The sequence below is a fragment of the Pecten maximus genome, chromosome 7, assembly GCF_902652985.1.
Source record: "Pecten maximus chromosome 7, xPecMax1.1, whole genome shotgun sequence".
Lineage (NCBI taxonomy): Eukaryota > Metazoa > Mollusca > Bivalvia > Pectinida > Pectinidae > Pecten > Pecten maximus.
Genome location: NC_047021.1, coordinates 29,410,646 through 29,433,209, shown reverse-complemented (window position 1 = coordinate 29,433,209; position 22,564 = coordinate 29,410,646). Strand labels below are relative to the sequence as shown.

General features: G+C 34.4%; 1 protein-coding gene across 3 annotated transcripts in view; it reads left to right on the top strand.

Moving 5' to 3' along the window:
• The window catches only part of LOC117330504 (DCC-interacting protein 13-alpha-like), a 58,897-nt gene that overhangs the window by 3,180 nt on the left and 33,153 nt on the right, over positions 1-22,564 (top strand). For 2 of the 3 annotated variants that reach the window (XM_033888851.1, XM_033888853.1), the window contains exons 2-15: positions 5,600-5,698; positions 6,124-6,183; positions 6,716-6,787; positions 8,024-8,111; positions 8,993-9,034; positions 9,472-9,584; positions 10,476-10,654; positions 10,852-11,016; positions 11,492-11,512; positions 15,278-15,359; positions 18,645-18,751; positions 19,592-19,634; positions 19,772-19,864; positions 21,332-21,420. In XM_033888851.1, the coding sequence (XP_033744742.1) occupies positions 5,600-5,698; positions 6,124-6,183; positions 6,716-6,787; positions 8,024-8,111; positions 8,993-9,034; positions 9,472-9,584; positions 10,476-10,654; positions 10,852-11,016; positions 11,492-11,512; positions 15,278-15,359; positions 18,645-18,751; positions 19,592-19,634; positions 19,772-19,864; positions 21,332-21,420 (1,253 nt within the window). The remainder of the gene's footprint in view (positions 1-5,599; positions 5,699-6,123; positions 6,184-6,715; positions 6,788-8,023; positions 8,112-8,992; positions 9,035-9,471; positions 9,585-10,475; positions 10,655-10,851; positions 11,017-11,491; positions 11,513-15,277; positions 15,360-18,644; positions 18,752-19,591; positions 19,635-19,771; positions 19,865-21,331; positions 21,421-22,564) is intronic. The other variant, XM_033888852.1, reaches the window with a different exon arrangement.

Here is a 22,564-nt window from a genome sequence, read left to right as displayed (position 1 = left end):
CAAAACATCGTCAATTTTAAACGCACACAAAAAGCACATTGTTTTATCTAAGCCACTACAAAAGTTACCACATTAACCAAAAACTATCATACTTATGAAATGTGGTCTTGATTATCATGCACATTGTTGTCATTTATCCGTATTCTTGAAAACCCCATAGGGACTTTTCGAAAATTGGAGATTCCCGCCGATCTTTCCTGCGTTGTGCTTGACTTTCATACTCAAAATACAAACACTTGGACAGCAAATTGTGATATATTTCATATTGATGACACTTCTGCACGTTGATATTAATAAAATTAAAGCACATAGTTGGATCTTGGTGATGATTTCAAATAGAAATTATCGATAATTATGTGTCTGGTTTTCAAGTTTTCTCCAATATGGCGTCTAGTGAAGACTGAACCAAGCGACCGCAAAAGATTGTGGGAAGGTCAGGGGTCACTATGTAAACACAAGGGCAAATAGAGAGCTGCCAATCTCTCTGTATATATGTCTCTGGTCTAACAAATGACTCAAATTAGTCTCTGCAGGATTCTGGTCTCCACAGTTGTAACTAATTACTTCTTCTAATTAAGCTGATAACACAGTATTGACTACTGGTTAATTAACTGATTTTGTTATGTTATAGATTTCTGTAACTGTTGACAGTTTTACTCAGGATGATATAAGTTCGTTCTCACTTTCTCAATCATTATTTGGGGACAATTTGTCTTTTCTAATTAATGTTTCTTTTATCGTTGTTGTGAATTTGAAATAAACCAAATCACACATAATGGTTCCTTGCTCATTTCAAAAGCACTGGTCTGTCATTATTTATCAGCCTGTCTGACCATATGGCATATGTCTTGAGATGGAACAATATATCCCATCTCAGAGTATGTCTTGTACCAACTTTTTCATCAAATCACTTCTCAATGACAGAGATGTGTAAACTCATGATCTTGGAAGAGTAGCTTGCTGAGGTGAATGTGGGTATGTTTGAAAAATAAAATGACCTTGACCCATATTCATAGACACATGGTCAACTTTGTTAAAACAATCAAACAATGGCTTCCTGAGATGATTCCCAATAATGATGAATGAATGTGAAAAGGAACAATCATACTTCATATTCAAGGTCACAGGATGTCAACTTATTAAAACACTCAGATGACTTCTGTCAGTTCTGATTAACTTAATTATCTTGACCCATATTCAAGACACCTCACAACTTCATTTGATTAATTGCAAGACCTTGAACCATGATATTGGCTTGGGTGTGCTTTCCAGAGTGAAGCCAAAACCCAGGAAATGATCTTCAGGCTTTACCAAGATTAGAGGTCAAAGGGGTGAAAAAGGGATAAAAGCTTCCTAAAATGACTTTCTCCAAATAACCAAGTGGCTCAGTGAAGAGTTATTTGGTTAGTAATATGCTGTGATGAAAGACTATTAAATTTGAGATCCACATGATTTACCTTGATCTACTTCAAATAGCAGGTATCATACAAATTAAAAACTTCCAACAAAGACTTTTCTTCATAGAAATACTTAGTCTGGAGATCACAGAAGTTAAGCTAGCAACTGGTGGATGATTCAGGTCCATTAGGCCTCTTGTCTGTAACCTATCATGTTCAGTTAATCAAGTTCAAGATATCCCTAATGTTGGATAGGTATTTCTGTCAATAGCTATTGTTATCCCGGGGGTTAGAACAGATTTCAGCTAGTTTCCATAAGAACATATCAGTTATAAAGTAACCTGATTTCCCCTGACATACTATTTAATTAATGTTTACTAGTAAACATAATGAAGTTGCACTGTAGGATCAATGAAGGTAGATTCTAACATGCAGCGTGTGACGATGAAGCTGTGTAGTGCATATACACAAAACGTGTACCATGATGAAATGTATTGATCTGCCAGAATCACATCTATCTATCACAGACAGTATGATAAGCCGTCTGAAACTAGTACGCGGTACAATTAGATTACAAAATATCTTAAAGGCAAGAAAGCAATTAGATGGTTAGAAGAGTCAGGAATGTCTAGCTTTGTGATAGAAAGTTTTGCATTGCAGTGAGGACATTGTGGAGGGTCTGTAGACAGTATGATAGAATAGGAAACATATTCTAAAACATCTAAAATTTAACTTTATAGCAGTCTGACAAACAACATAATGTTGGATATGTAGTTTGTATGCCCTTTATATATAATTAGTGTGTCCCAGAGTGTACGAGACAAAGTTTAGTTTACATTATAAAGTAAGAAAAAATGGAAATAAGAAATTATTGTGCAGAGGGCCTGTATTTTAATGAAAAATGACGTAGAGAAAGGCCTGGATTTTAATGCTTTTTTTTTGTTAGAGTAAATGACATTTACAAATACCATTTATTATATCTATCTCTCTTCAGTACCAATAAATACTTGTTGCAAGCCCAGCTCAGTGTGTAAGTCAGAGGTTATGTGTTGTCCCCTGGGCTTACTTTAGGATAAGTATGGTAGAGTATTGTATAACTATATATGGGGTCTTGATGGCAGTTTTATTTGGATATTGTTCAGTCATAAAAGGATTTGTCTATCAACTAAATGACTGTTCAGCAGTTTAATTACCGATTGCTGTCTGTCTGATCAATAATTGTGATGTTACTGTGACTCCTAACAGACACACCCCTGTTACTAGTTTGCCTCAGAGTCTGTGACATGGATTTATATGGAGTAACTAATTTCTAATCACATTTGAGTGCCTCTGTGCATTTATTGAAAGTTAAAACTGTATACAGGTAAAAGTTGTAGACCTTGGATATATACATTGTATATTTAATTGGTGTCATAAGTCATGAGAATGTACTCAATCGTGAGATAATTAATGAATCATAGGAGATTTTATGTCGTAAATTACTTTTCATTTTATTATAAAAGATCTATGAAAAATACTACCTGGTATACATTTTCAATTGAGTTTGCCAAATTGAAAAGAAACTTCCCATCACAAATTTCATAATTAAAAAGGATTTACAAACATTTATGAATGATGTACCTAGGTATGTTGCAGAGGCTGGATATATGACCCATATTTTATGCTTGATTTACCCCTGTTGGACTTTGTTGAAACTGTGAGAAGTACAAGTGGTACATCAGCCAAATTTTCATGACAGATCATGTATAAAGGGATGCTTGGCATGAAATTAAAAAGATGTTGAATCAGATCCATATTTTACTTTTAAATGACTCCTTGTTGGACTTGGTTGATTTGTGAGAATGGTTAACATAAGTTTTAAAGTAATCACAGCTGTTACGTACATCAACCAAACTTACAAGGCTGATGTTTCTAAGGATGCTTAGTGGCTAATTGTTGCAGAGTCTGGATATTCCAGGTCTATATATCACACTTGATTGAGCCTTAGTTGACATTTTAGCCGATAATTTGTATATCTCTTACTGGAAATCACATTTTGTTATGACGTCATAAAGCTATATCGGTCAAAATCAAAGAAGAGATCAATTGACCAGTTGAGTCAAGGGTCAAGGTCGATCATGAAACTAACAGTTCAAAGTCAAATTTTGTTATCTTTTAAGGGATAAGTATTATGTTATGACAGAATGAAGTAAACTTGATAAAAATTAAATGAGAATTTATTTTATAATGGTCAAGGTCATCAGGTCATAGTTCAAAGTTTTTGCCATCTTGATTTTCTTAGTCCAAAATTCAAGATGGTCTTGTAACTCCTGTTGATGATTATAGGGGATATAATATCAGACACATGCTGTTCTATACATTGAATGCCACACTAACCAGACTACATAGCTGATAGTTATAGAAAAAAGGTCAAGGTTACTGTTACTATGATGTCTCTTATATCTTTTGTAATCACACAATTTTCTGCACAGGTGACACATCCACTTCTGTGGAATTCTTGTTTTTTCATAGAAAATATTGTTTTAATGAGAAAAAAACAATAGTTTTTACAGAAAACAACATAGTTTTCATTTTATTTTGCTATCATTTTTTTCCATTGTGGATAAGGCATTCAAAAGTGGGGAATAGGCTTATTCCCGTATTCCCGAATTTGGGCCTATGCAGAGAAAATGGGAAAATAGTGGGTCAGGCTTATCCCTGATCATGGGCTGATAAGATATGGTACAAGATGTTATATTTGCTTGTCAGACAACTTTACACTTTTTGATGGGAGATTGATTTTAGACAATTATTGATGAAATGTCAATACTATAGATGGTCTCGAGTCGTTGATTGATGGTTGTTGGTTTGCTTAGTCCCCTACGTGTTTAAAGTGAAGAAGTTTTCTAGGGCATATCAATCCAGCTTTGTTATCAGTGTGGATGTCATGCTGTGATGCAGGTATTAATCAAGAATACATGAGGTTAATATAAATTTTTGGGCTACAAAATAATCTGTTAAATCTCATATAAAACTCCCTCAGAAGAACCATATTGATTGATATATTGTTATTACAATTTCTGTCGTAGATAGTTCTGATTCAACCTTGTTTTGACATTTTCTTTCCTTTTTGACATATATAATAAAATAAAGACAATAACAGTATTATAAAAGGTATTGATAAATGTTTGTTTGAATGGTGTATTTAGTGCCTTGTAAACAGCCATGCTATTATTTTACTACTATTCTTCCCATTGTGAATCAGACATACAAAAGTGGAGAATGGGCTTATTCTCAAATATGGGCCTATGCAGAGAAAATTTGAAAAATAGGGGTGGGTGGGGAGGCTTGTCCTCAAACATGGGCCTTTACCTGGAAAAATATGGTATGTATGTTTGTCATTGGGTACCTGGCTTCAATCCTGTATGTTAATTACGTGTCCATTACTGTCATTTGACCTAATTATATTTATGATCAGGCTTTCAAATATTGATATTGTTACCCGGTATCAAATGTGAATTTCTATGAATGTGTAAATGGAGCATACTTTACATGTAGGTTGGTTCTATGTCTTGTAATAAACTGAGGTGGTCATTTTGTCCACATTTTCATTTTAGACCATCCTTGATATGTTTAGGTTTCTAGGCTTTTACTGTTTGATGACTGATAAATGATATTAGATCAACTTCCAAAAAATATTCAGTTTACTACTGAACATTTACATCCTAATTCACCAATATTCTCCTTAAATAGGACAAAAAGGCCCATTTCATGTAAGTGGGGAAAAAACAAGGTTTATTCCTGTGTAGTTAAATTTAATTTGAATAAAAGGAAAATTGAATAGTGATTGATGATGAAAAGGAATTAGCTATATCAAATAAATTTCATGGAAAAAAATGAATTCCATATAATATTTAACATCTTGTGTTCCATGGTATTAAGTACTGGATTAATGATAATAGTAATTGAAGTTATTCAGGTAGTTTCTTTGTGGACATCCTATGTATGGTAGTCTGGTGTAACAACTGAAATTATACTGCAGCCTCAAAAATCATAAATATTTCTAGTTACACAACTGATATTTTGTATTGATGCTGGAGCTAGTCAATTTTATACATGTTTAAGGACTAGTGTAAACTGTCTGCTGGGTAAAATGAAATGGTACAACCACACTTTGTTGTATACACCAGTTGATAAGAATTGATTTGAATTTTTTGTTTCAGACCAGACATTTGCTGTCTGTGTTTGAAAAGGATGCTGTGGCTCTGAAGAAATACAGTACAGGGCTTCATGGCTGTTGTCAGAGAATCATGAAAGCTCAGGTAAAATTTGTTTTAAAACAGTGTCGACAATATGTTTCAATATTGATGTTAGATTTATACCTGCTATGTCAAGGAAAATAATCATTGGAAATATACAAATTCATGGATTTACAATGTATTTGATTTTTGAAAGATATTCGAAAAGTAAATAATATGATTCTATATTTGAACTAGAATTGTTTTGGTTACAATACAGTGTCTAGATGGATTATAAGTGATGTTTCATGGTCACCTCTCTTTACAAGTTATTTCATTGTGATGTCACTTTTCCCTTGACATTACATGACTCTGATCATGATGTCAGACATCAGCTGATTTACCTGTAACATTTGAAAAAAATGTTGTAATGCATAGATTGATATTATTTAAAGGTTATTGTGTTTTGTTCTTTCACCCATTTGATATAAAAGTATGACTTTCCACAGAATGAGCTGTGTGCTGCCACACAATCTTTGGCCCAGCATCTCAGAGACTATGAAATACAGGTAAGTTACACTGCTATCTGGTTCTAGGGTACTAGATCTGATTCTCAGAAAAATTTAAATCTTATTTGTTAACTATGCTTGCCATTTCATTATTATACCCTCGATCGGAGATCAGAAGGGGATATTGTGATGATGTCTTTCGTCCGCCTTGCCGTCCATCCGCATCATTGTTTCCTGACTTCCCTATCGAGAATACTTGCTTGGGATTTTTTTTCGTGTCCTAGTTCAAACTACAAATAATAGAAAATTGATTTCCCAAAAAAACTCGGTTCAAATGGACCAATCAAACTAAAGCTTCACACACTGCTTCCTCATCAAGATTTTCTTTTAAATTTTCGGTAAAAAGGTGAAAGGTCAAGGTTACTATTACGATAACTACTAATATGATTTCTGGACAGTAACTCAAGTTGAAGTGGACTAATCAAACTCAAACTTCACACACTGCTGGATGCTTGTTTCCGTTTCATTTTCAATGACAATGAACCAAAGTATAGCACCGTTTAATGATACCTTGTTTTTTTCTTTTTTCCAGAAATTTGCTTTAGAAACAGAGGACAGTATCTTAACATCTACACTGAAACAATATGCCAGCTATCTAGATGATGTAAGTTTTAAATGACAGTTATTCATCTACACGATTCTGGGATACCTATGTTTAGTAGGGGGATGGGGGCTGCGGTGGCTGAGTGGTTAAGGTGTCCCGACACTTTATCGCTAGCCCTCCACCTCTCCACCACGTGAGGCAGTTGCCTGGTATTGACCGTAGGCCAGTGGTTTTTCTCTGGGAACTCCGGCTTTCCTCCACCTACAAAACCTGGCACGTCCTTAAATAACCCTGGCTGTTAATTGGACGTTAAACAAAAACAAACCAAACCAATTAGGGAGATACAGAGTAGCCTCCAGCCCAGTATCAACTATATACATAGATTGATGGAAATAAGTACAACTAATGGCTATCTGGTTGAGAATTCTCTGTTTTCATTATACTGGGCTGAATGTTGACAAATTAGTGTTGAAATGCAGCTTTTGCATATCAAAATGCTGCTGCAGTGTATAGGAGGTATATGATAGTAGTTTGGACCTAAAGACTTTACAGTATTTTCCCAATACCAGACATGTTTAAGTTATAATTTTTAATATATTAATGATGGTACATCTCTTGAATACTGAAAGAAATAAAGTAGGTTTATATTGTATAGATCAAGGAGCCAACTCCATTCATGCTATTGGGTTCCTCTACATCTCCTCTGGATACCCAGAAGTATACAGGGTAATTGAGCAGTAGGGAAAATCAGGTGAAAGAGTATCAATCATAACTTTGGAGTAGATTCTTTATATTTATTAGTAACCATCAACCAGTTTCACCCTCTAAGGGCTTTGTCAGGATGGTTCTGATGAAGCCCGTAGAGGGTGAAACTGGTTGATGGTTAGTAATAAATATAAAGAATCTACTCTAAAGTTGTTGTGATTAATACACTTCACCTGATTGTATAAATCAAGGGGCCGCGATGGTCAAGTGGTTAAGGTGTCCCGACACTTTATCACTAGCCCTCCACCTCTGGGTTGCGTGTTCGAAACCTACGTGGGGCAGTTGTCAGGTACTGACCGTAGGCCAGTTGTTTTTCTCTGGGTACTCCGGCATTCCTCCACCTCCAAAACCTGGCACGTCCTTAAATGACCCTGGCTGTTAATAGGACGTTAAACAAAACAAACAAACAAGTATAAATGTATATATTGTATAAATCAAATGACATATGTATATATTGTATAAATCAAATGGCACATGTATAAAATTTTTATCTTGTTGACAATTACATTATTTCCTTTTAATTTATACTAGGTGAGCTCCATCCAGCAGGTGTTATCAGCCCAGCTGTCTGAGACCATGATGTATCCATGTACCAAGTTCCTTCAGGCCGACCTGGAAGGTAACTGATCTATGGGAAATAGGAAAATCTGTATTCCAGATATTTTCAGGTTCATATGAAATGTTTGCATACAGTTGTATAGTTATTTGAGAAATAAGAGTCTGTAGTGTTTCTAGAATGAAATCAGACCCTACCTGTATCTGGCATTAAGATATTTTGTATCATATGGCCCATTGTGAAGACGTACCTTTTACCATAGCTATACAGACACTCTAATTTGACCGAAGTTTCAGTCTACCTTGATAGTGTTAAATCATATTATTCTACGAAGATGTTAAAAGATAATGCAAAATTATAGAAAAAACAAACAAAAAAATGAGAATAGGTTTTAAATCTTGTTGCAAATTGTTGGTCCTGAGGAAGCCCGACGTAGTGGGCGAAACAGGTAGACCAACTACCTAATAAATACTAAAGGAACCCGCCTTCTGCCTGTTGAGATTGTCTTTCTTGATATTGTTGCAAATTCTTTACATATTAGTTGAATCATTACTCATTATCATTTTAATAAAAATGATATAACAGTATTAATTTTTGTACCCTCAAATTTTAATGCATAGCTTCATTAAACAGATGATGAATTGGTGCACCCACACTACATGTCATGGAACACAATATGCTGAAGCTAAAATTCAACAATAGTAATTTAGTGGAATGTCCTTGGTACAAAAAGTGCTGAAATATGTGTGTTTATGGTATACTAAACAAACTCATAGACTGAAATATTAAAATATGTACATTTGTATGTTTATTATGTCCATCGATCATTGTCTTATCATTACACAATACAAACAGACTGTAATGTTAAAATATGTATGTTTATAATATCCATTGTAGTCTTATTATTACACACAAACTAAAATGTTTGCTTTATTTCCTTTTAGAGGTGACCACCCTATATGAGATGTTTAACATTGCATCGAGTGGTAAGCAATGTTCATTGTTTTCCTACACTCCTTAGTCCTAATGTATAACCAAGGATTTGTTGGTTGTCTTATAATCAATCATGATAAAGAAAGAATATTAGAGTTTTCATTGTCTTATAATTAATTGTAATAATAATTAATTGTAATAAAAAAGAATACAAGAGTTTTCGTTGTCTTATAATTAATTGCAATAAAAAAAAGAGAAGTTATGAGTCTTTAAAAGGTTTGCAAAGAACAAAAACTGCTCCTATGAGAATGCATATATGATATAAAAGTAAAGAATTAAAAGAATTTGATTCAGTTAAAGTTCTCTGAATTGTGAAATCAATATTGACTGCAGATATGATTTGAGGTGTTATGTAAAAGATTCTAGGGTGCTGTATTCTGTAGAATATTTTACAGAAATATTGCTGACAAATGCTAATCTATATATTCAGAACATACGAGTGCCCAAAGTAGATACATGAAATTACCCAAGAGGAGAGAGGATGAGAGATCTAAGAATGAGGCCAACCAAGAATTGTATTTGACGAGGAAGAAATTTCATCAGGTAGTATTATAACATATATATATAACAATTCGTTACTTTAGTATTTATAACATATATACTGAACAATTCATTTCGATTTTTCATATCGTGGCTTGGTATTTATTATCATTTTACACAAGCAATGTTTAAGATTATAAACATTCATTGGACAATGCTCAGGTTTAGTCAAGGCCAGGATAGATACTTTAATTTTCTGAATTTCTTTCCATCATTATGACATCAATACTGGAAAATAAAGCTAATGTTAACAGTATTAGTATATACTCAGTAATAGTCCATTCTACATTTTAAGTCTCTACAGATACACTGTATATCCTAGTGTGCATTGAGGCATATCGCCGTATTCATCTACAGATAAGCCTCTACTTGCAAATAAGCTCCCTTCATCAATTTTTGCACAATTATACATTTTGAAACAGTAAGCTAAACGTGGTTCTCAAATGAGCTCTCTACAAACTTCAATACTAAACTTTACTCTAGGGGAATGGTCTTACTTGAGGATAAATACGGTGCTTAACTTTCAAACTAGGGGATTTGGGCTTATCTGAGGGTAAATATGGTACTAAACTTTTATACCAGGGGAGTGGGCTTAAGAGGATAAATATAGTACCTACCAATTTGAGTTCCACTAAAGGGACAATGCTGATAATGAGCCAAGAATAACTTGTTGAAAGCAGATCATATTTCTTAAAATGCATTTTACCCACTAAATCAGTCCACTCATAAAACTACCTTATTACTTTCTCTGCTTTAATTGACCTGGTAACGTGCTTAAGTAATTGTTAAATATAATAAAATTAACCACCAAGTTTTCTATCCTGTAAAATTCTCTATACAATGTATACTAAGGGTAAACCCTGGACTTCTATCTTTGGCCATTTTATATTTCAGACATCTTTACACTACTTCTCCTGCCTAAATGCCCTACAGTACAAAAGGAAGTTCTGCCTGCTAGAGCCTGTCATGGGCTACCTCCATTCTCAAAGGGCTTTCTTTAGGATGGGGCAGGATGCAGTGGGAAAGACAGACATTGAAGATTTCCTCAACAACATCGCCACCAGTGTGCAAGGGTATGATAGAATGTTTTTAACAAAACTAGATTTCTGAAGTAAATATAGTAAGAAATTAATTAGAAATAAGATAAATGAATAAATCGTGAATAGCATTTTTCTTTTGAAATCTAGGTGAACAATGTGACAAATTTTCAGGTCTATGATTTCTTAAAAAAATATTTTGAATCCTGAAATTTCCATTTTCATTACTACAGGGTACAGCATGAATTGCAACAAGAGACCAGGAAGACAGTAGATTTGATTGACAACCTTGAACAGCAGAGTGCCCATCTGTACCATGGTCAGCCTCCCGTAGACATGCCTTACATACCGCCCAACACTTCACTCACACAGAAGGCTGGCTATCTGTACATCCGCAGGTAAGGCAAATCTTTTAAGTGTACCCTGAATGATTTTTGGTTATTATTTATTAGATAAAGCTGTGAAATAAAGTATTGTGAGGAAATCAATTTGAAAAAATGATCATTTTCAAGATATGTGTGATTTCGTGGTATGCCCACCTGTACGAAAAAAGTCATTTGTCCTAGATAGTGACCTAGCTGTTACATCACAGGTGTGTAATATCTGCCATATTGTATACAAACAATTGAGACAGACGAAGCGTGAGATCAAATATAACTGTGTAATAGAGTGTGATGTCACTGTATTCTAATATTTAACTTAGACTATCATATGTTACACTGAAGAGCTTGGTTGTTGAAATAATATCTTTTTTCAAAATAATGGATTGATGATCGAGTAATTACTCGACAATGTTGAGAGTATGTCTGGTTGTACCTCGATAGCATTTCAAGCTGTTTGACTTATGTTTCCTTGTTTTGTATTATTTACTAGGAGCAAGATGTTCCCTATTGGGTAAGGTAGTGTGGTGGGTCATAGATGGCTTTGTAGTAGGAACACTCTATAAATCATCTGGTACCTTAATGTTTACTGACATAGGTGTACGGTTATGAGGAAATTTAACCTCTTCAACCATCTCCCTGTTACTTCAAAATGTCTGTAAGAAACAGCCTTCAAACCATCTCCCTGTTACTTCAAAATGTCTGTAAGAAACAGTCTTCAAACCATTGTTACTTAATTATCATCTGATATATGGCTATGAGATAATAATGTCTATTTGTACAGTTATGAGATACAGTAATATAATCTAGGTTAATTGGAAAAGGTTTCCAACCCTTTTTCTATTTCTGGGGATTTTATCATCAATTCAAATACTGTAATATTAATGGGAACCTCATGATTGTTCATCAAGAAAATTAAAAAAAAAAGTTAAAATCTCCACTTAAAAGTCATTTGTGTAAAGGACCTCATTTGAAACCCATTTGTAAAAAGAAATCAATGCTAGATTATAAGTTACTAATGTAAAAAAAAAACTTCAGTTAAAAATCTTGCTTCCATATGTTTATATGTAATTAATATGATTCTGTCCTTGCTTTAAACCCTTTGTTATAACACGCTTGCATACACGTATAAAGAATCCTCATTTATAAGCTGTTTGTAATGAATTACTCCATTATAGAATAATACAGAATTTTACAGAATATATCTATATACCTACAATTTTTCCCACTAGATTGAAAAATGTTATCATTGAATACTGTGATGTACTTTGGAAGCGTTAATTGTGTTGAAATATTTCACAACTCAATAGATATTTTGTATTAAAAGATCAAAACAATTCTGAATATAACAGAATTCTCCAATATTAAATTGCAGAATGTTTAAACATCTAATGATATATATTTCACCAAAATATGTATAAGGTTTAAAACTAAAGTTTGCTAGATTTTATAACTTATTATTATACAGTAATAGTTTATTATTATACAGTAATAGTTTATTATTATACAGTAATAGTTTATTATTATACAGTAATAGTTTATTATTATACAGTAATAGTTTATTATTATACAGTAATAGTTTATTATTATACAGTAATAGTTTATTTTAGGTTCCTTTCACATCTACATGGAGAGTGTTCAGCTATATATATACACAAGTCCTTTTCAGCCATACACATAAGCTAGCATTCATCAGTCTTGCACTATGCACAATCTAATGCATAGGTTTGATATGATGTGTTTAAAAATTCATTCGCAATAAATATTAAATGGTGTGTTTTGATATTTAGGTGTCAAAGAAATTTAACAAATATTTTTCATTATTTTAGAAAATCATGTTTTAAATTATTTTTCTCAAAAGAGTTATCTATGATGTTGTGGTTAAAACTTGTAAATCCAGCCAGCACTCTTCTGTGGTGCCAGTGTCCAGTCGTGTGTTCACTGGTGTATAATACAGTGTTAGCTTAGCATTTTGATTATTCACATTTATACAAACAACATAGTCTCAAGTTATAGGAAAATTGCATTTATTAACACACATGATTATGAATATTTACAAAACTTATAAAATATGGCATTCTCAGGGGCTACTCTGTATGACTGTTTCAGGTGAATTGTAGATACATGTAATTAGTGAAACAGGGCATCCATATATAACTCCAGGTGGTAATTGGGGAGGGCCCAGCAAAGACACCGACTGCTAGGAGTTATGGATACTGTTTACTAATTATCCAGGCTGTAGTTGGGGAGGGCCCAGCAAAGACACCGACTGCTAGGAGTTATGGATACTGTATACTAATTATCCAGGCTGTAGTTGGGGAGGACCCAGCAAAAACAGCCTGTAGTGTGTTGTTCAAATTTGGAATGCTGTAGGTTGTAATCGGGGAGGACCCGGCAATGACAACCTGATGCTGTTCATTAATTGATTGATAATTATGTAATAATAATTGATGTTCCAATTAGCGATGGGTAATTTTGAAGGTGTCAAAGAAATTTGGTAGCTATTAGGACTATCAAATTAATTTTGATTTAAAAGTAGATATGTTGATATTCAGACCTGATTTTACTCACATATGGTTAGGCCTATATTTACAATAGCATTTTTGTAAACACAGTTATGTAGACTGTTTTTAATTTATTAAATGGACCATCTGAGTTAAAATAATAGGCCTATATATATACCGGGTACCATAGTTTCTAATTCAGATAAAATGTATAATCATGCATATACCTCATTATTTAGGGCTAAGTCTTAACTTTTGTGTCACAAATGAAATGTCTACTGTTTTGGGGCCTACACAATGGCCTCTGCTTTGCACTAGAATGATCATAATTTATTATCACGAAATGAAGAAAGTTTAATGATTATTTGGTGACGAATTAAATAAAAATTTGTCATTTTTTGCGCTGTTAAGTATCAGCCTTACATTGGATATGCCAGGTATACATAATCAAATAGACCTCTATATGTGTGTGCCTTGCCAAGATTTTTGCCCATATATATTGACTTTGACAGTTCGAACTCATGCTTTTTTCTGAAGCATAATCTTGTATAATTCAAACAGATTCATTAATATTTATTTTATTTTATTTGAACTGACTGGAGGCTTACTGTAATCATATTATGTATCTATATATATCATATATAACATTTTTTTTTTTTTTTTTTTTTTGTTGTATTTAACTAGGAATGATACAATTTATAAGACTATGGGAGGGGGACAGAAAAATCTCAACTCATTTGTTTTTGCTGTTAACTGAGGATTTCTCTCAAGGTGCAGATCATTAAAATTTCATTCTATGTGTATTTTCCTGTTTACATTGCACAATCAAGATAATTTTACTCGCAACACTCAAACCTTCCTAGCAATTGTCTTGTAATGCTGACATTCCTTGAGCGAAAGTTATTTAGTAATCATTTATTTAGTGCATTTGGTCATCCATCATTAGTTCATCTTGTGAAATCCTTGATGTAGTTTGAGTACCTACATCTCATGAAACTCTAGATGTAGTTTGAGTACCCTACATCTCCTGAAGCCCTAGATGTAGTTTGAGTGACCTACATCTCCTGAAGCCCTAGATGTAGTTTGAGTGACCTACATCTCCTGAAGCCCTAGATGTAGTTTGAGTGACCTACATCCAATGAAACCCTAGATGTAGTTTGAGTGACCTACATTAAATTACCTATAAATACAAAATAATGAAATCGTAAGAAAGACATTTTCAGAAATTAAACAGGGTCACAGCCAATGTGTTATCTTCAATATTTAAGGGTAACATTCCCAATAAGTGGAGATTATAACTGAATACAACCCCTGGAATATTGAAGATGTTATTATGCTTATTTGTATGTTATTTATGGTGTTTTGATTAAACAATATTTCTGGTAATGTAGATCATCAGCAGTACACTCTTTGTAGCAAGTTAGTGTTCCATGTTAGTAGTACACTGTATATGATAGATAGCATTGTAGTCTGAACACAAGTTTAGTTTGTTTAAAAAACTTACGTGCAGCAAAGAGATCTTCTAATGTGAGATAATCCAGAAAGTCAGTATTTCTATTATTTATGAAGATGTTGCACTGTGATATGTAGATACACAATAAGGCCATTTCGTGTGTTGATCTAATATTCCCAAGGTCATTGGGCCAAAGTTTAAGATAAGGTTGAGATCAAATTCTGTATTTTCTGATGAATCTGGATTACTATTTACAAAATTCACTATGAACAAGTTTTGCTTTTCTGTAAAACACTTTATCTGGATTTATTTATTTCCACAGTAAGCAGCTGCTGGCGACAAAATGGGAAAAATGTTTCTTCTTCACCCAGGCTGGCAACCTGATGTGTCAGGCGAAGGATGAGGTGAGTTGGCCATCTTGTACTGTGGAGACAGGATGACTAGAATTTATTCTGTTATTATATCTAGGCCTAGATTATTGTGGCCTTCATTAAATGTTGATACTTTGTAAATGCTTTCATATGGCCCATTGGGACTTCATGTATAATCAATAATGACTGTTGTTGCATTTTCCCCATTTTTTCCAATTATTATTGTAGGTTTACTTTAATGTGTAATGAAAAAAAAAACAAAAAAAAACAGAAGACATAGACAAAAGTTTATGGTTTGTCAATTAAGACTATATATCTGATATGCCTGCAGGAAGGTAGATAACAATTGTGATCTATAAGATTGATATTCCTTTTGTTTCATGATAAAAAATTTAGCATATTAATCCTATACAATTTAAAATGTATTTGGTGGTCGTAAGGTGCAGTGATAGCACATTTACGTATTACTGAGGAGACCAGAATTGGATTCCCTCCATCATACGTGAAACGTGTAGGGGGCACTTACCTGATTATCTTCTACTTGTTACATGATTGCTATTTCTCCCGTCATTCAGATTTGTTTCTCGTTTTACCTGTTCGCTATTCTCTGTCACGTTTTAGGGTGTGATTTCTCTGTCAACTCCTTATGTCTGACAGATAACCTGTGCTGCCAACGTTAACAATGTTATGACATCATAGCGACAATACAATGATGTGGTATTATGACGACAACAATAAAATGTCCTGGCAACAAAACAGTAACGTCACATGGACATTGTGTTACATTGCAATAACTGAACCATACTTGAATTAAATAGTATGATGGAATAAAAATAATAATCCTCCTCTACCTTGAGGGTGTGACAGTGCAATTTGCAACCCTTTCAGGGGATTTGCTTGACTGTCTAACCCTTGGATGAGTCTCAGGTCGGACAACATAGAATATCATCCCTAGGGTATCCCTATCACACACACACACAGTAGGGGGAGATTATAGTAATCATTCACTAGTCTAATCACTTTATTCACTTCTCTTTTCACATCTTTTCTTTATCAACAAAGAATCGTCCATAAATAATTCTGAAAGATGTAGTCAGATATTGTTTTCATCTACTATCACATAAATCTTCATTATCATTTTAACTTAGCTGTTGATAGAGCGTTAAAAAATGCAAGAAAAATGAAAGCTTCATTTACATTGTTCTCCCAAGAATGTTTTAATGTGCCATGGCTATTTTACCATAATGAAACATTTCATAGCTGTCAAATGTACAGAAATGGAAAGAAATCCACAGCTTTATCAAGTGTAACACTATCAGAGTATAACCTCTATCATTAATTAATTAACTTCAAGAATTTTTGATGTAGTGACAATTTCATTAGTTGGATACCTGTACTTTAAAATGCATTCAATAGAACATTAAGCAAGTATATGCAAAATATGCTAAACTTTTATTGCAGAATATATAGGATAATTATTCAGTCATGATTCACACAGATGAAAATATTCTACTGTTTCAGTGAATTATATTGGTATTCAATAGGAATGTATGAATGTACATGTGACTGGCACATCACCTAGCATATTCTTTTACAGGGTGTCTAGAGATGCTGAATATGGTACACCAAACTATGACCGAATTACCTTATATTGACAATGATTGTGACAGCCATATTAGTGTTCGGCTAGTGAAAATTAAATGTTATTTTGGAGGAATTATTGTCAGATTTTATGATATAAGACAAGATTTTTATAGAAAAATCAGAATATAACAACATGAATTGTTCTGTATTTATTTCCAGAATTTGTCCAAGACTAACAACCCCTTTGTAAGAATGATGTATATAGCCTAGCACTACATGGGCGGGGACCTAGCACTGCACTGATTACATTTTACAGAATGTCTCTATTGTGATTTCTTTTAATTAAAGTCTGTAATTATTTTTGGAAGAAATAGAATGAATTATGGAGTTCATTATTTGTTATGTGAGATATAAGTTTGTATTAGGTTTTATTTCAAAACATATACTTGGTGTTGTATGGTTTCAATAAGTTGACACTACGAGAGTTCCTTATTGGTTATGCTTATTCTACAAACTAGGATTTCTTTGTATGTGTTACTAGTATATATATATATGTCTTGATAAGGTAGTAGTACTTAGTTTTAGCAGTCCCATACAACAATACTCCACCCTCTTCCTTCCATCCTGATACTGTATCCACCCACAACCCAAATATCCTCAGAGGACCTAAATATCCACACATTTCCTTCCGATAACTGTATCTGCCCGCATCCCAAATATCCTCAGAGATCCTAAATATCCACACATTTTCTCCTAATCCCGCTACCCAAATTTCCTCAGAGGACCCAAGTATCCACACATTTCCTACACATTTCCTGTTGTACAGTTACTGTGTAAGAAAACGTTGAGGACAATAAGCCTAATATATATTATATTCATGTTGACTTACTTCAGAGTATTGAATGTGTGATTTGTCGAGGGAAATCTGTGTTTGGTTTTTTCTTATGTAAGCATTAATTTGGTATTTGCATTGTGGTTGTTTTTGGTAAATCATTTGATCGAACAGAATGTGAAATGGAACCAATTTCTTTGACATCCTCATTCACATCATCATATTATCATACACCATGCTTTGTCACCAATTTCACCTCTAATTTATCAAAGCACATTTTGTTCCAATGGCAAAAAAAAACAAAACAGGACACTAAGACTATCTTTGAAATAATGTGATGTAAAATTTCATTGAGGTTTGTTGTATGTGCAGTTTTATGATTGTGTACAAAAAAATAAACATCATTGTGAGTTATAAATCATCTTTGTCAGATCTAGAATTTCTGAATAGATGTGGCCTTAAAACTGAGCTACCTCTTAGTCTGAAAGGTAGATCAGCTAGAGAGTATCTCCCAATACAAACATGAAACGGTAAATTTCAGTCAAAAAGGATTTTTTTTTCAGAGCTGAAGAAGAGACCACAGGTCTTCCCATCTAATATGTTATTGAAGCTAGAAATGATTAAAGTATTTTCACATCCAGTTGGTAATTAAACCAGATGGTAATCAGCATTGGTAGATAAAAGTTTCAAGATTATAATCAAGAGAACCAAACATTCTTATTGGCCTAGCTACCATATACATGTATATAGACTTAGTATTAAATACAGTTTTCAGTTGTATGTTTTTTGTATAATACTTATAAAACTGATAAGGACAACCTGGGTAATGTAATACTTATATAACTGATATAGACAACCTGGGTAAATACAAGTGATTTTAAAATCCTTGACTTATTCTCCAGTTGGCAGGTAGTCTGGTGTTAGATCTGAACGAGCCTGGTGTGATGGCAGAACCATGTGAAGCAGACGACAGGAGATTTGTGTTTGCTGTAGTGTCACAAAAAAAGAAGTAAGATCCTTGTTGAGTCTGAAAAAGGGAAAATTGACCCCTTCACTCCCCGCATACCAACCTCCAGACAGTACATTTGTACATGTGCCATTGTTAAATCTCCCCTTGCTTATAAAAGGAGACATTATGTCATTGTTTCAATATGATCTTATTTAGGGTATAAGTGTGAAAAAGTGAAGGATATGGATGTCTTGATAAAACTTTATACATTCCCATAGACAGTGTTTAGTACTTACCTCTAGGTCAAAGTTCAAGTAATAAGATGAAACATATTTTTGTTCTCAAACACTAAAACATATTTTTGTTCTCAAAAACTAAAACATATTTTTGTTCTCAAAAACTATTTTCTGGTTTTATCACCATTAAAGATAGAACTGTTCTAGTACAGTAGTAACTTCTGCTCTTTACTTTGTTGTTGCATGGTCCCCTACCATTGAAACCAAAGGGACTATATGTTTCCTGTCTCCACCCGTATGTACGCAACGCCAAAGTTTGTCAGCGCTCTACCGGCTTCATTCCTTGTGGGATTTTGATCAAACTTCACACAATGATAAAGGACCATAAATGTCTTTGACAAGTTCAAGTTTCGGGTCACAATTACTATTTTTAGTGGGGGCAGTAGTCGACATTTATTACTTTAGCAATACCCTGTGTGCTTGTTTTACATGTAATTAAAAAAAATACTTGTAGAAATATGTTCAGATATTGTTTATAATACAATATAAGTTAAACTAACTCCAAGAGGGAAAAACCAGGTTTCAAGTACTGTGGATGCTCTAAATGCTGTAGATTTCCAGATGACTTTCAACATTTGTTTTGAAACGTGTTGATTGGTTACAGATCCGTAGTGGTGCAGGCCGAGAATGACCGAGAGAAAGATGAGGTAATTTGATGACTTCAATTAATTAACTTGATAGATAATTAATTAACCACGTCGTTGTTCTTTGAATGAATTTAGCTATGAATTTGCTTGACAAATTTGATGCGTGTCCATACTCAATTATGAGTGTTATGTTTCAGTGGATTTGTACGATCAACAACATAGTGAGAGAGAGTGGCTATGAAAAAGGAGGAAAAACTCTCACCCATCAGTCATCACAGCAAAGCAAAAAGGTAATCCAACTTATAAAGGTATATGTGGACTATGTAAAACAGAAAAGCTCTTAGCCAGCTTAGCCAAAGGTACCATCAGTCATCACAGCAAAGCAAAAAGGTAATCCAACTTATAAAGGTATATGTGGACTACGTAAAACAGAAAAGCTCTTAGCCAGCTTAGCCAAAGGTACCATCAGTCATCACAGCAAAGCAAAAAGGTAATCCAACTTATAAAGGTACGGTATGTGGACTACGTAAAACAGAAAAGCTCTTAGCCAGCACAGCAAAAGGTACCATCAGTCATCACAACAAAGCAGAAAGGTAATCACCTTTATAAAGGTATATGTGGACTACGTAACACAGAAAATCTCTTAGCCAGCACAGCAAAAGGTACCATCAGTGATCACAGCAAAGCAAAAAGGTAATCCAACTTATAAAGGTATATGTGGACTACGTAAAACAGAAAATCTCTTAGCCAGCACAGCAAAAGGTACCATCACTCCTATGCAACACGGAAGTAAGTTTTCAGCTTTGTAGTTACTCAAATATCTGAACCCAAACTCCAACACAGTTTAGTAGGTATATACTCATATCAACTCACACAGTTGCTAAGGGAGAGAGGGTATAGGGTCCCATCTAACTAACACCACAGCAGAACATATAAGCATCCTCCTTTATACACTGTGTGCAGGAAGAAGTCAAGGCTGAAGTTTGTATGTGATTTATCTGATAAATGATTGTAATCTCGTTTGTATTATAGGAGATGTATGTGATCTATCTGATAAATGATTGTAACCTTGTTTGTATTATAGGAGATGTATGTGATCTATCTGATAAATGATTGTAATCTCGTTTGTATTATAGGAGATGTATGTGATCTATCTGATAAATGATTGTAATCTCGTTTGTATTATAGGAGATGTATGTGATCTATCTGATAAATGATTGTAATCTTGTTTGTATTATAGGAGATGTATGTGATCTATCTGATAAATGATTGTAATCTTGTTTGTATTATAGGAGATGTATGTGATCTATCTGATAAATGATTGTAACCTTGTTTGTATTATAGGAGATGTATGTGATCTATCTGTATGATTGTAATCTTGTTTGTATTATAGGAGATGTATGTGATCTATCTGATAAATGATTGTAATCTTGTTTGTATTATAGGAGATGTATGTGATCTATCTGATAAATGATTGTAATCTTGTTTGTATTATAGGAGATGTATGTGATCTATCTGATAAATGATTGTAATCTTGTTTGTATTATAGGAGATGTATGTGATCTATCTGATAAATGATTGTAATCTTGTTTGTATTATAGGAGATGTATGTGATCTATCTGATAAATGGTTGTAATCTTGTTTGTATTATAGGAGATGTATGTGATCTATCTGATAAATGATTGTGATCTCGTTTGTATTATAGGAGATGTATGTGATCTATCTGATAAATGGTTGTAATCTCGTTTTTATTATAGGAGAGGGCTGGCAGCAGCAGTAGCATGACCAAACAAGGTTCTGGCTCAGTGTCTGGCTCCAGTAGTCCCGACGGCCAAAGTGTCAGCAGGTAGGGGTCACGACCTTATGTCACAGCATAGCTTCACATACCGGGGCAGAGTGTAAAGTTTGATAGTGTTTCTGTTATAGTATCAATATGTAGGGGTCACGACCTAGGGTCACAGCATAGCTTCACATACCAGGGCAGAGTGTAGGGTGTGATAGTGTTTCTGTTATAGTATCAATATGTAGGGGTCACGACCTAGGGTCACAGCATAGCTTCACATACCGAGGCAGAGTGTAGGGTGTGATAGTGTTTCTGTTATAGTATCAATATGTAGGGGTCAAGACCTAGGGTCACAGCATAGCTTCACATACCGGGGCAGAGTGTAGGGTGTGATAGTGTTTCTGTTATAGTATCAATATGTAGGGGTCACGACCTAGGGTCACAGCATAGCTTCACATACCGAGGAAGAGTGTAGGGTGTGATAGTGTTTCTGTTATAGTATCAATATGTAGGGGTCAAGACCTAGGGTCACAGCATAGCTTCACATACCGGGGCAGAGTGTAGGGTGTGATAGTGTTTCTGTTATATTATTTATAGGTTGGGGTCACGACCTAGGGTCACAGCATAGCTTCACATACCGGGGCAGAGTGTAGGGTGTGATAGTGTTTCTGTTATAGTATCAATATGTAGGGGTCACGACCTAGGGTCACAGCATAGCTTCACATACCGGGGCAGAGTGTAGGGTGTGATAGTGTTTCTGTTATAGTATCAATATGTAGGGGTCAAGACCTAGGGTCACAGCATAGCTTCACATACCGGGGTAGAGTGTAGGGTGTGATAGTGTTTCTGTTATATTATTTATAGGTTGGGGTCACGACCTAGGGTCACAGCATAGCTTCACATACCGGGGCAGAGTGTAGGGTGTGATAGTGTTTCTGTTATAGTATCAATATGTAGGGGTCACGACCTAGGGTCACAGCATAGCTTCACATACCGGGGCAGAGTGTAGGGCGTGATGGTGTTTCTATTATAGTATCAATATGTAGGGGTCACGACCTAGGGTCACCGCATAGCTTCACACACCGGGGCAGAGTGTAGGGCGTGATGGTGTTTCTGTTATAGTATCAATATGTAGGGGTCATGAAATTGGGTCACAGCATAGCTTCACATACCGGGGCAGAAGCTTCACATACCGGGGCAGAGTGTA